General features: G+C 32.5%; 1 protein-coding gene across 4 annotated transcripts; it reads left to right on the forward strand.

Annotated features, from left to right (window-relative positions):
- LOC132751205 (monocarboxylate transporter 9-like) lies at positions 1 to 14791 on the forward strand. 4 transcript variants are annotated; one of them, XM_060741344.1, is made up of 4 exons: positions 1 to 333; positions 12589 to 12819; positions 13870 to 14013; positions 14656 to 14791. In XM_060741344.1, the coding sequence occupies exons 2-4, from the start codon at positions 12624 to 12626 to the stop codon at positions 14754 to 14756; spliced, it is 441 nt and encodes a 146-aa protein (XP_060597327.1). In that variant the 5' UTR covers positions 1 to 333; positions 12589 to 12623; the 3' UTR covers positions 14757 to 14791. The 4 variants fall into 4 exon arrangements, with proteins under 4 accessions (XP_060597327.1, XP_060597326.1, XP_060597329.1 ...); XM_060741343.1 differs by lacking the exon at positions 1 to 333 and adding an exon at positions 10262 to 10476; XM_060741346.1 differs by lacking the exon at positions 1 to 333 and adding an exon at positions 10462 to 10593 and having other exon boundaries at positions 12595 to 12819.
- The last annotated feature ends 76 nt before the right edge of the window (positions 14792 to 14867 follow it).

Genomic DNA, 14867 nt, shown 5'->3' on the forward strand with positions numbered 1-14867 from the left:
TAAAACGAATACAAAGTTATATTCACTGTTATAGAAAAAAATATCCGCATGCTGAATATCGAATAACAGTGTTATGTATATACGTTTTTCCGATATAAATATTAACACATGTCTGTGAATTTATTGATTGATACATGGATATATCAATCCAATATACAAGTAGCATACTTAAAATGATTCATGAAAACCCAGGAAAGTAAATCAGTAACTTAAAAGGAAGTGACAAAAATATGAAAGAAAAATATAAACAAACAAAAATCATAATTGGAGTGAATCTGGTATTCTAGGACGGATGTTATATGGTAAACTTGAAAGCACTGCACTATTATTAAGGTAAGAGATTCAACTCATTTATACAAGTATATATATATATATAATTTATATATATAATCATAATTATAATCAAACAAGGGGAAATAATTTACAAAGAACATTCGAGAAATTTGGCTATTGTACATTGGAAATAATGTACAAAGTACACTTGGGAAAAAATGACACGCTTCAATGGAAGCAATGCACAAATAACACTGGGAACAAATGGCCAAAGTACATCAGTGCATCAGTACACTAGAAATAATGATTTTAGTGCATTGAGATAATATTGTAAGTAACTTAAAAATCAATGTTCTTAGTACACTAGAAATAGTACCCATAATATACAGGAAATGACATTTCCCATAGAACGCTGGAGTACGCCGCACGTGTACAAAATAACACGAGCTGTGTCGCTTAGTTGAAACTAGAAAAAAACATTAACATATGATGTATTTTAAACATAATGTCAAGATTGCATCAATATCCATCTACTTAAGAGCACATACCATGTAGCAATTATGATAAACGGAAGTTTAAATTTAGCTCCCGGAAAGTGTTTTTCATTTTATTACTATCATTACTATCTATAACACATTATTACTCTAGAGGCAATTGGAACACCTCGACAAATATTCATTATAATCAGAAAAGTTGCGAATGCAGTTGAGGAATACCTCGATACCTTCAATCGGAAAATCTCGGCTATTATCAATTATATCCGAAGTTCGACGAAAATGGCCGAGAAAATGTTAGCCGAAGTTTAACGGAAAGGACGGAGAAGATACGATTGGCGGGACTTGTGATTCATTTGTCATGTTGAAAACATAGCATACTACATAGAAACTCGTTAATATTATACATATAAAACAGAAAGAGATTAAAACCAGTGGCTTGAAGACTTAATATATTAACAAGAGAATAATTGTTCCTAATATTTAAAGAATTCCTCTTATATTTTAAATAATGATTTGTTTTTACAAAAACTATTGAATAATAATAGACTAGTATCTCAAGAGAAACCCAATATCAAAGTACAATTAAAACAATGGAAATTCCGACCACAGTAAAATGGCAATAACACCAAAATTGCACTGAAAATACATCCCATTGAACACTAGATGTAATTAATGTCTTTTTTACTTTGATAAGCAGCTGTAAAAACGCCAATAATGCACAGAAAATACAGCCCGTTGCACCATGCCTTTTGTACTTTTATAAATTGCTGGAAATAGTACACTGAAAATACAATTAACCCATTGTAGACTAGAGGCAATAAATGCCTTTTGTACTTTTATTCATAGATGGAAATAGCAACCATACTTAACTGAGAAAAAAAAAACAACCCATTGTAGACTAGAGGTAATAAATGCCTTTTGTACTTTTATAAATAGCTGGAAATAACTCCAATAGTGCAATGAAAATACAGCCCATTGTAGACTAGAGGTAATTAATGCCTTTTGTACTTTTATAAATTGCAGGAAATAACTCCAATAGTGCACTGAAAATACAACCCATTGTAGACTAGAGGTAATAAATGCCTTTTGTACTTTTATTCATAGCTGGAAATAGCAACCATACTTAACTGAGAAAAAAAAACAGCCCATTGTAGACTAGAGGTAATAAATGCCTTTTGTACTTTTATAAATAGCTGGAAATAACTCCAATAGTGCAATGAAAATACAGCCCATTGTAGACTAGAGGTAATTAATGCCTTTTGTACTTTTATAAGTAGCTGGAAATAACTCCAATAGTGCACTGAAAATACATCCCATTGTAGACTAGAGGTAACAAATGCCTTTTGTACTTTTATAAATAGCTGTAAATAACTCCAATAGTGCACTGAAAATACAGTCCATTGTAGAATAGAGGTAATTAATGCCTCTTGTACTCTTATAAATAGCTGGAAATAACTCCAATAGTGCACTGAAAATACAACCCATTGTAGACTAGAGGTAATAAATGCCTTTTGTACTTTTATTAATAGCTGGAAATAACAACCATACTTAACTGAAAATACAGCCCATTGTAGACTAGAGGTAATAAATGCCTTTTGTACTTTTATAAATAGCTGGAAATAACTCCAATAGTGCAATGAAAATACAGCCCATTGTAGACTAGAGGTAATTAATGCCTTTGTACTTTTATAAGTAGCTGGAAATAACTCCAATAGTGCACTGAAAATACAGCCCATTGTAGACTAGAGGTAACAAATGCCTTTTGTACTTTTATAAATAGCTGGAAATAACTCCAATAGTGCACTGAAAATACAGTCCATTGTAGAATAGAGGTAATTAATGCCTCTTGTACTCTTATAAATAGCTGGAAATAACTCCAATAGTGCACTGAAAATACAGCCCATTGTAGACAAGAGGTAATAAAAATGCCTTTTGTACTTTTATAAATAGCTGGAAATAACTCCTATAGTGCACTGAAAATACATTCCATTGTAGACAAGAGGTAATAAAAATGCCTTTTGTACTTTTATAAATAGCTGGAAATAACTCCTATAGTGCACTGAAAATACATCCCATTGTAGACAAGAGGTAATAAAAATGCCTCTTGTACTCTTATAAATAGCTGGAAATAACTCCAATAGTGCACTGAAAATACAGCCCATTGTAGACAAGAGGTAATAAGAATGCCTTTTGTACTTTTATAAATAGCTGGAAATAACTCCTATAGTGCACTGAAAATACAGTCCATTGTAGACTAGAAGTAATTAATGCCTTTTGTACTTTTATAAATAGCTGGAAATAACTCCAATAGGGCATTGAAAATACACCCCATTGTAGGATAGAGGTAATTAATGCCTTTTGTACTTTTATAAATAGCTGGAAATAACTCCAATAGTGCACTGAAAATACAGGCTATTGTACACTAGAGGAAATGCCTATTCTACATTTTATAAATAGCTGTACAATGAAGTACACTGAAATTCAGGCCTATAATACACAAGAAGTATAGTACAACTTGTGTTTACTGTTGAGATTTTTTATAAAAGTATATTTTATATAGTTTATTTATGATTTTGTTATACCATGTAAACTTATGCTAAATTATGCTAATGAAGAAAGAAAGAATGCTGAGTTATTTCGAAAATTATCGGACAGTGAATTATTACATGACACTTCTTTTGAAAGGCCCCATTTGCAATGAAGTTTTGCAATAAAGATCTTTTTCTAAATAAAATTTATTTCACGATGAGTTTCTTAATATATCATCTGATGATAGATTGTGATGTTGAAATAAATGAGCCGCGTCACGACAATACCAACATAATGTGTTTGCGACCAGCATGGATCCAGACCAGCCTGCGCTTCCGCGCAGTCTGATCAGGATCCATGCTGATCGCTACCAGTTTCGCTACTTGTTATAGGGTTTGTAAGCGAACAGCATGGATCCTGATCAGACTGCGCGGATGCGCAGGCTGGTCTGGATCCATGCTGGTCGCAAACCCATTATGTTGGTTTTGTCGTGACGTGGCTCAAATTATTCGAAGTTATCAATATAACATGTTCTTTATTACGGAAAGCGGATCACAGATTGGCTCGATCTGGCGTTTTATATGGAGCCGCATACCTTTTGATATCGTTCTAAATTCATGGACAAATTAATGCAATACAACAACTATTATAAACTGATTATGGTGGCCCTTTGAATTTTCATGAAACGAAATTTATTTTTAAAAATTGGGTACTACAGTAGCCTGTGAATTCAATTATTACAAAAAAATAAACAAATAACCCAGATGTCTGATCATGGTCTGCGTTGTAAGCAATTCAGAAAATGCTCGTACTTATTTTGATTTTTTCCCTAAAAACGATGAATGCTTTAGTCCGGATTGAATGATGAACACTATTTTTTTAATGATATAAAGCGTCCATTTAGGATATTGAGCGTAGTATGGGTATAATGACTAAAATAGACATTGGTATAAACATGTACCTTTTCTGTTTAGAAGGATACGTTTTTGTCAATTACATGTATACCTTGGTCCTCTTAGTTCACGGTACTTAACGCTTTGAAGCAAGAAAGAAAACAACACATGAAACATATGGTACAAAAATTGTCATAAGCTGTTTTATATAGGTATTTTCTGCCGTATGACACAAGGAAAATACAATATAGTTAGTCAAAATCAGTTTAAATGAGCCAGACGTAGACCATATGTCGGCCATTTTGAAAACAGTATGTCATCATGTAAATCGCGGTAATGGTGTTTAATTTCAGTTTTTTCATGTTTCAGTTACAATTTCTACATGTCATTTTGCATAATTTTAAATATTAAAAGTATCTTTACATTGTAACTCAAAATTCATTTTTTCAACAAACAAGAACATTTAGAAAATGATGATTGTTTCAGACGAATGCACAAATTTAATGGACTATTGTTGCCTTTTGCAGAAGTTTGTTAAATGTTGTTCTGTTTTACGTAAAAATCTATAGGCACAAAAACTTTGTTGTTTGGGTGTTTGAATAAAATAATTTTATTATGTCAATTCTGACCAATTTTAACACTGGTCTCTTGAAAATATTCCATTACCGTGAAATAAGTGATGACTCGGAATTAGTGATGTTGAGTATATATAGTTGCGCCTAATGAATTTAATTAACGTTTCCTTAGATGAGTTAAAAGAAAAGAATGCCGGACTGGCTGATTACTCTAATGGTCACCTATAAGACCATAAATTATAATTTTCCTTTGTAAATAACTGTCATAATCATAGCAGACGAGATGTTTTGTAATAATTTTTCGGCTCTTTCCGTTAAACTTCGGCGTACGATGGGATGCAATCGCATCTTCCGGACCCTTCCATCAATATTCGGATAAGGAATAAATGCCCGGGTGTTCCGAATGGGTGAGATTATTGTGCTAATTGCCGAAGTGTTCCGAATGGATATACAAAAAAATATTATACTGCTTCTTGACGTTATTATTTTCCATCACAAGTGCGCAAAAAATTCGAACAGATATATAACCGGTTATCTCCGGTTAGTTATTTATTATTACACAAAGCATTTTACCATAATAAAGAACTCTCCAACAAATGTGAATCGTAGCAATAAAACGTTGGTGTAATTAACTTGTTTCAACATGATGTTTTGGTTATGAGGATTCATTTTATTACGCGTGTTCCCCTATATATGATTGATTAAAGCTGCATGCCTCCATATGAGTCCAAATATTTCAAGAAAGCAAACTTAAGAAAAGTGTACTAAGATTTTAAGAATAGTAAAAATGATTCAAGATTCATGTCATAGTATTGTATTCACCATTAATGATTTTGTAGTATTCATCACCATATTTCTACTGCGTGACTAACGCTGTAAGAGCTATTTTTGCATGTTTTGAGCTCTTTGCAGTTATTGACGTGTAATGTAAGTGCCGCTTGCAATGTTTAAATTATTTTCTTTGTTCACTTCACAATATTTTTACTTTTAAAATTCATTAAAAAAACACAGAGGGAAAAAAGGTGAGAAAGTTGGAGGCATATTGCTTTAACACTGAGAAAAACAAAATTGTTATACGACCCCGTAGTTCAGTGTGGCAATACCACGTGACATTGACGTCATTTTCGGCATCATTTCCAAGACAAATATTGCTCGATTCGGAAAAGAAAATAGCCGTAAATATTTTATTTCTGTACCAATTTCTTTGGGATATGCACGAGTCTACGGGGAAAAATATAAGCTTTCCACAGAATGCTGGATCTTCGTCAGTTTATAAGCCGTTTTATCAAACACTTTGCATAACCTTGGAAGTTGCTTGTATTAGAACGGACTTCAGTTGCAAGCTATTTCGTTTTCTGACGTTATTTGGTCTATGTCATGATTAAAAAGTCAGGTTTACATCAACCGGGAGTACGGAAGGCAAAACTCTACCTAAATATGTTCATATTTTTATTATGAATGACATAAATCTTACATTTTTCTTCAATTGTCAATTCTGGCACCAGTTCCAAGTCGAAAAAAAGGACTACAGTTTAAAGCAGATTTTAGAATCCGTTGCAAATGCGAAGCAATATGCCTACCGATCTCTTTCTACAAGTTATAATGAGTTTTTCACTGTTGATCTTTCACAGAGAGATTGTGAAAAACTGATTGTTCCTTAAAGCAATAACACCTTACTTGTATCGCAATAGTGCACGTCACGTAGATTAAGTCCTGTCGAAAAATAATATTTTGGTTTCGTTTTAAAGATGTTTAAAGTATTGCTCATCTTATCCTATATAGTAAAGTATGTTTTATTCTATTTCACACTGGCGAAATTGATAAGAAATATATGTGTTCTCAGTGAGAGAAAGAGTTAAAATAAAAAAAAAACTTTTGTATGCTACGTAAAGGGTTACACTTTAACGCGAGTGTTGTAAAGCTTAAGGTAATTTTTCAGTCTATTTTTTGTAAAAAGTAACTGACAAACACTGGTCACACTCGTGAATGTGGCGAATAGGTTCTTCTGTCCTCAAAAGAGAGACTTTTAAAAGGTATATATTTTTTATGGAATTACCGTATAATAAATTTCTATAGAGTTTGATAAACGAAATCACAATTTGAAGTACTATGCACATGTATCATGTATCGGTATTAAAGTCATGAATCTAATTGTCACGCGCATTAACATGACGTTGACATTTTATGCTAGCACTTTCATCATCAGTCAGATTTTGTTCCTTGTGTAGAACAATTTTAAATTTTTAAATATCATTACATATAACTTGGAACATTGCCGTGTAAACCTGATAGTATTGTTACTTAGTTGCATTACTTATGATTCTCTATTTATCAAAAAGGCCCAAAATAGCCATGAGTCGCCAATAAAGAACGAGAATGGACGCCATGTGGAGTAAACAAAGTAGAAAATAGTAAACAGATAAATGATTTTACAAACCAACAGCCCTCGCTCACAGTCAAATTTCTTGAAACAAAACATTCAAAAAGACGGAAATAACAATGATTATCAATAATTATATAAATATTTACATTAACATCTGAAATAGCACATCGGCAAGCTCTATGACTGGGGTCCATATGACACTGATGCGTCCATTGAATAATTGATAGCTAACATAAGCTAAGTAAAATTACGATTACATTTGAAGAGTATATTCATTTTTTATCCTTCAACTGTCAAATGACTTACTTGTTTATTTACATTATCAGATAATTCACTTATTTGGCATTTGCATTATGTTTATCATATTTTAGATTTTAATATGTGGTCCTTTTTTTAAATCTTAAAATGCTACAAAAATCCTATTGAGGACATCTGCAGGTCATGCCACGTGCAATAATCCATGCATTTACAGCCAATGACCACATCGATAAGAAATAGTCCCAAATAGCCCTATCGATTTTATTCAGTTGAAAGAGACATTATTGTTAAAACATTCTACTCTATTAAATGTTTTCAAACCCCTTCCTCTCTTTACAATGTGTATTGGTGACCTCTCTGATAAAGCTGGGTTGACTGATATAATTAACTTAATTTGTCAGATATGCAGTTTATCAACAGAAATAAATTCAATAATAAAATAAATAGTGTTTAGTGTTCTTAAGTGAACGAAGTTATATCCAGTTCACGAAAAACGGTTACCGTGGGTATAAAACCAGGATGTAAAATTTTTTTTTATCAACGAGTGCCACTGTGTTAAAAAGCTGAATCTGTCATACAGGTTCTTTACCAAGTATATAGTATATACATGTTTATGAAATAACTCTTTACAAAAGAATAACCTTTGACTTTAAAATTGCCGCGTTGAGGCGTAACCCTTTTCACAGCATACAAATGGAAGTGATCCTGAATGTGCACGTTCATTGTACAGGCTATCTAAGTCAAACCGAGCCTGCAACTTTTTCAATTTTGCCGTTTTGGGCGATATTTAGGGTTTCTGTTTTCTCTCTATTTTGAATATTCCACGTTTCGTATTGCTACACATGACACTAATAGATTTTTCACAATCATTATCGTGAAAAGAGCAAATCAATTTCTTTACAAATACAGACCACAATTTTACGACTTTTAAAATCACTTATAGCGCAGCGAGTAAAAATCATTTAAATATTCATTTGTGTTTATGTAAATTGTATAGTAAATAAAATGTTTTCATGGTTAACATAATTATAGAAAGAGAACGGAAGGCATGTTTCTTTGCATTTGCAACGGATTATAAAATCTGCTTTAAACTGTAGTCTTTTTTTCGACTTGGAACTGGTGCCAGAATTGACAATTGAAGAAAAAGGCAAGATTTACGCCATAAATAATAAACATATAAACATATTAAGGTAGGATTGTGCCTTCTGTACCCCCGGTTGATGTAAACCTGACTTTTTAATCATGGCATAGACCAAATAACGCCAGAAAACGAAATAGCTTGCAACTGAAGTCCGTTCTAATACAAGCAATTTCCAAGGTTATGCAAAGTGTTTGATAAAACGGCTTATAAACTGACAAAGATCCAACATTCTGTGGAAAGCTTATATTTTTCCCCGTAGACTCGTGCATATCCCAAAGAAATTGGTACAGAAATAAAATATTTACGGCTATTTTCTTTTCCGAATCGAGCAATATTTGTCTTGGAAATGATGCCGAAAATGACGTCAATGTCACGTGGTATTGCCACACTGTAGTTGGTTAGTTGCGTGTCCAAACCGCTTATGACATATGAAAACATGTCGATTGGGTGTATCCATTGTTTAATTTTGATATTGTTAATAAATATGGTAAGACGTTGAAAATTTTATATCGCGTGTACTATTGTAATTATATTAATTTTCCTGCTGCACAATTCTGCTATAGCACACATATTTTGCCATACATAATAAATAAATGTATGTGTTTGAAGCGTTACACTTGAGATCATTGTAGTTTATACACATTTTATAATAACAAGTTTACTTGATTTTACTCGAGATAAACAAGTCATTAAAATATATGTAATACACTATGGACACATATATAACATATGTTTTACGGTTTTATAGCCGTCATAGCTCGGTGCCCGTTGCGATATACATAGCTTTTTATTTTATGCATCATGTTTCATTTTATGTGTTTTTGAAAGAGTTATATCATTTATGTCTCTAGGTTTAATGTCCCAAGAGTTCAATGCCCCTTTATCTAATTCCTCAAATTTTATTCTTTAGATTTTACGCTCCAGGATTTTATATCACAATGTTATATGCTGCTTAATTAATTACCCTAAGAATGAATTATTCTGGCTTTTGTTCTTACATTATATGTCCCTGGTTTAAATACTCCCATATTTAATTCTAGACTCTATACATCTAAATCTTCAATGCATCTAGAACTTAAACTCCTAGATATAATGCCTTTAGATTGCCTGCTCCTTGGTATAATGCTCTCAGAATTATTGATGCTCCTAGATGTTATGCTCCTCAATTGTCTGCTCCTCGATTTGATGATTTTTTTTGGATTTTTCTGCTCCTTGGTGTAATTTCCGTAGAATTTATGCTCCTAGATTTTATGCTCTGAGATATTACACCTCTATATGCTCCAATCCTTGATGTAACGTTCATAGAATTTATACTTCTAGATTTGATGTTTCTAGACCTAATTTATGCTCCTCGATTTTATGCTCCCTTTTTATGCTTAGAAAAACATTCTCTTTAATCATGCTCCTCTATATGTCATGCCATTAGATATTCTAACCTTACATCTAATGACCATAGATTTAATGCTCTCTATAGTTCATGCCCTTAAAGTTAATGCCCTAAAATACAATGCCAGAAAATAATAATCTATATTATGCTTGTTTTTTTAGTTAATGCCTCTACATTTTATGCAAGTATAACCAAACGCATGAGAATTAATGGCATTTCAAGGACAAAGTACAAGTATATATAAACAATAAGCTACTTTGCAAAAGAATCACGAGGAACCTTGATTCGTGATATTACCTGCTTTAAGTGCCATTACGCGGTAATAGTCCTCAGAACGCACCGGTGGGGAGGGGGGTTTTCTCCGGCTCTCTGAATTATGCTTTTGTAATTATCTTTATCACCCACTTAGTTGAATGCCTGTTTAATGCCTTCATCGCACGCGGCAAAAACGATTATAAGTCTGTGTATTTCACGGTGTATGTAAAGATATGTTTTATGCTTGAATACATGGGGGAAAAGTATGCTAATGTTTTTAATATTGTGAGTATAAACATATATCTTTAAAAGAACATCATCGAGGAATTATAACCTAAAAAAATGAGAGGATACAATTTATTCTAAAAATTCATGTTTATTGTGCTATAGTGATTTAAATATGTAAGTATATTAATGTGTGTAGCAGGTAACACTTATGATGTTATAAGGATAACAGTCAGACATCAATATTTTATAATATGATGTAGTATCCAAGGATGTAAATATGGTTGTACATTGGTCTGTGCAGTGTAAATTATAAAAATCATTTTATATAATTTATTATATAATGAAGTACATTTTTAATTTATTTGTTGTACATATATTTTGGTGACGTATTAAGTGTGAATATTCGACACTAGTCTGATCATATTGTGATTTATAGATTACGCCGAATCAAAACGAAAAAATCCAATAGGTAGATTAATAGTTATATTGATCAATAAGTAATTATACGCCTCACCACAGCAAGTGGATGGGTGGGGTGTACAAAATTTAAATAGGAAAACATTTAGAATTGGGATAGGATCATTTTTCCGCGTGCAATTTTGATGGTTGAGTGCTAAATTACGCGATGATATTCAAAGTTGCATTTAGCCGATGTCAAATACAATCCAAAGCTAAATTTATGAAAAACCAATAACATTCGGTTCGATACTAAATGTTTGTGAAGAAAAATTAATGTATACGCGAACAAGTATAATACATGTAATATTCGTTACGCTCGCATCATCACCCATCTTTAGTCAGAAGCAACAATTTACGTTCTATATAAAACTGTGCCACGCATCATTAACGTTATCCTTAATTAAAGCAGCACGCCTCCAGATTCATGTTAATTGTCATGAAAATTTTGGATAGATTGAAGATTTTGTATATTGTCAGGTGAACAAAATTATGCAATTTACATATTGTAATCGACATGTACAATTCAAGAAAATAACCAAATTATGGTCAACAAATGCAAAAACAGCGTTTACTGCGTTAGTAACGTAGTAGAGATATGGCAATAAAATACTGCAAAATCAGTCTTTAACTACACAAAATATGCAAAATTCAACTCGGATTTTGAATGTCTTTACCTTTCTTAACATCTTTGTACATTTTTCTCAATATTGATTTTCTTGAGATAGTTTGGCTCAACTGGAGGCGTGCAGCTTTAACACGTCAGGCAAGTAAAAATCAATATGGTCGTGCCAGATTAATCAGTCAATCAAACAAATACAAGTCCATACATGTATAATTTATCTTTACTGATCAAGGTAAGTAACTGCTGCTTAAACTGTTTGCTGCGTGACTTTATATTGAACCAATCCCATTAAAATGATTATGTTTGTTGGCTCGTCTTCTTCACAAACATGACGAGATGAACATTTTTCAACTTACAAAAAAAGTCTTATGCATGACAGGTCATGATGTGCAGTTTGGCCTTTAATCATTGAGAAAATAAACAACAATAACAATAACAACAGCAACAGCAGCAGCAAGCAAGCAAAACAACACAGAAAAACAATATGTTATGAAGTAAAATAACGCGCAATTAAACGAAAGACCGGCAGTGACATTTCAAATTCTTAAATTCTGGAGTTCATCTTCACAAATTCACAAATTCAAATGCATGAACTCACGAATAAGATATACAGAATTCACGAATTCACGTTTCAACTTTTAGAAACACAATTAAGACTTACGAATTAAATTCCGAATACATTTTTTGGTAACGGTTTTCCCCTTAAAAAATTTTTAATTATTGATATGGTGCAAATTTTCTGTTACCAATAAAATAAACAACTATTAATTAAGGGGGGTTAACTAAAAAATGAATTTTGTTAACCTCTTAATTAAATTTCCTAGTATTGTTATCGGGGGCAGAAATACCCCCATGATGTCCCCAAAATTTTTAAACCCGAGATTTACACTAGTAATATGAAATTTTTATACCCCGGGTTTGGTTCTTTTTTTAATCATAAATTTTTTTTCACATTATTTTGTGGGGTAGAAAACAATTATTAAATATCACATAAAAAAAGAGTGGAAATTTCCCTAATCAATCAAAAATACGTATTAAATAAAAAAAACGTTAAAAACAATACCTTATTTATACTTTGTTTAATTTAGTTACAGCAGACTGGTGACGTAATAGCAGCCGAAATATGGCGGAATTTCCCGATCTCGACTCGACATGGTCTTGGATTGTAATGGTTGCTATTTTTGTGGCATTGTCTGTTATCGGTGGCACGAATTATACAGTGGGACTGGTACACAACATTTTACTCGAGAAATATAACGAAACTCAGACTACAACTGCATGGGTAGGAGCTGTCCATACATCGATATCAAATTTAGCAGGTTCGTAAAAGTTTATCTACATACATCGATATCAAATTAAGCGTATGTTAATCTACATGGCTCGATATCAAATTTAGCAGGTTCGTATGTTTATCTACATACATCGATATCAAATTTAGCAGGTAGGTTTATCTACACATACATCGATATCAATTTTAGCAGGTAGGTTTATCTACATACATCGATATCAAATTTAGCAGGTATGTTTATCTATATTACATCGATATCAAATTTTAGCAGGTAGGTTTATCTACATACATCGATATCAAATAAAGCAGGTAGTTTATCTACTTACATCAATATCAAATTAGCAAGTATTTTTATCTACATTCATCGATATCAAATTTAGCAGGTAGGTTTATCTACATACATCGATATCAAATTTAGCAGGTAGGTTTATCTACATTCATCAATATCATATTTAGCAGGTAGGTTTATCTACATACATCAATATCATATTTAGCAGGTAGGTTTATCTACATTCATCAATATCAAATTAAGCAGGTAGGTTTATCTACATACATCGATATCAAATTTAGCAGTAGGATTATCTACATACATCAATATCAAATTTGCAGGTAGGGTTTCTTTACATACATTGATATCGAAATTGTCACAGAAATACATTGCTTATCAATTGTTTGATGTTATTGCTATGTATTTATATGTAATGAGACCAAATGTTATGATTAAAAATCATTATTATAATATACTATATATATATATATATAATTATATATATATATATATATATATATATATATATATATATATATAATCTGGTTTTGTGACGCCAGCATGGATCCAGACCAGGCCTTGGGGGGGCCTAAAATCCCCCGGCGGCCCAAAAAAGTTTCTTTGATTCAGGATCAATGATGTTCGCTTACAAACCGTATAACAAGTAGAGAAACTGATAGCGAACTGCATGGATTCTGATCAGACTGCGCGGATGCGCAGGCTGGTCTGGATCCATGCTGGTCGCAAACCCATTATGTTGGTTTGTCATGACGCGGCTCATATGATTGGCTAATGGAACTTTGTTTATTACAGCTCCACTCTCCAGCGCACTTATCGACCATTTTAGTGTTCGAACCGCAATGATGACAGGTGGCCTGCTTTATACAATCGGGTTTCTGTCCACAGCATTTGCTCCAAACATTAGTCTGTCTGTCTTGACCTTTGGGGTAATTGCAGGTGAGATTGATTCGGTAATTTATGTTTGAGTTTTTTTCTGCTACAATATGTAAAAATCAATAAAAAAATGAAATGTACATTAGAACTTCCCTTAAGTTGTGTCTGCATCAAAAGAAATAAAACAGACGCATATAAGCCAACAACTTTTTTCTTAATGAATTAAAGGGTCAACCCAACAATAAGTGAGAAATTTTATTTTCCGTTTTATTAAAAATATTCATTACGTTTTTTTGGGGTAATATAGACCCCTTTTTTCAATGACGGAATCCACCTATGGGAATCGTCTGCTCCCATTGAAAAGAAACAAAAGTTTATTCATTGAATAAGGGCTGTTTCCAGGTTGTTTTAAAACCGCAAACGTACTCTCGCATGGTTCTTTCAATTTTGGGAAAAATAAAAAGTCTGTGGACTCGTACCCAAGAATATGGAAATTTGGTAAAGTTCCAAGTAATTTGATAGATAGATTTTTCCTACATTTTTAAAAAGTCAGATTTCTTTCAAGCTGTTTAATAATAATATAATATATATAACACATTTGAAACAGAAACTAGGGGATGCCTTATAAAACAACACCTAACGCATAATTTGCCAACATGATTTCATCCCACAAATCAGTTATTCAATATTTTACATATATTTCAGGTCTTGGTGGAGCTAGCGGATGGACAGCAAGTATGATTGCACCTAATTCCATTTTCAAAAAATACAGAAATATCGCCCAGGGAATTTCGTTTTCGGTATAGGAGCAGGAATGTTGGCGTTCCACCAATCATATCATGGACTGGGAAAAACAATTATGGCAGTTTTGGATTTTTTGTTGCACTTGCATGTGTTTTCCGCTCAGTTTATAGTCT

The sequence above is a fragment of the Ruditapes philippinarum genome, unplaced genomic scaffold (genome assembly GCF_026571515.1).
Source record: "Ruditapes philippinarum isolate M1 unplaced genomic scaffold, ASM2657151v2 ctg5376_1_1_1_1, whole genome shotgun sequence".
In the NCBI taxonomy this organism is placed as follows: domain Eukaryota; kingdom Metazoa; phylum Mollusca; class Bivalvia; order Venerida; family Veneridae; genus Ruditapes; species Ruditapes philippinarum.

What these genes read in the sequence shown, in the direction of transcription:
- LOC132751205 (XM_060741344.1), top strand. Translation starts at nt 12,624, where the DNA reads ATGGCGGAATTTCCCGATCTCGACTCGACATGGTCTTGGATTGTAATG. An exon ending in ATCGATATCAAATTTAGCAG is followed by an intron (nt 12,820 to 13,869) that starts GTTCGTAAAAGT and finishes TGTTTATTACAG; the next exon opens with CTCCACTCTCCAGCGCACTT. An exon ending in GACCTTTGGGGTAATTGCAG is followed by an intron (nt 14,014 to 14,655) that starts GTGAGATTGATT and finishes CATATATTTCAG; the next exon opens with GTCTTGGTGGAGCTAGCGGA.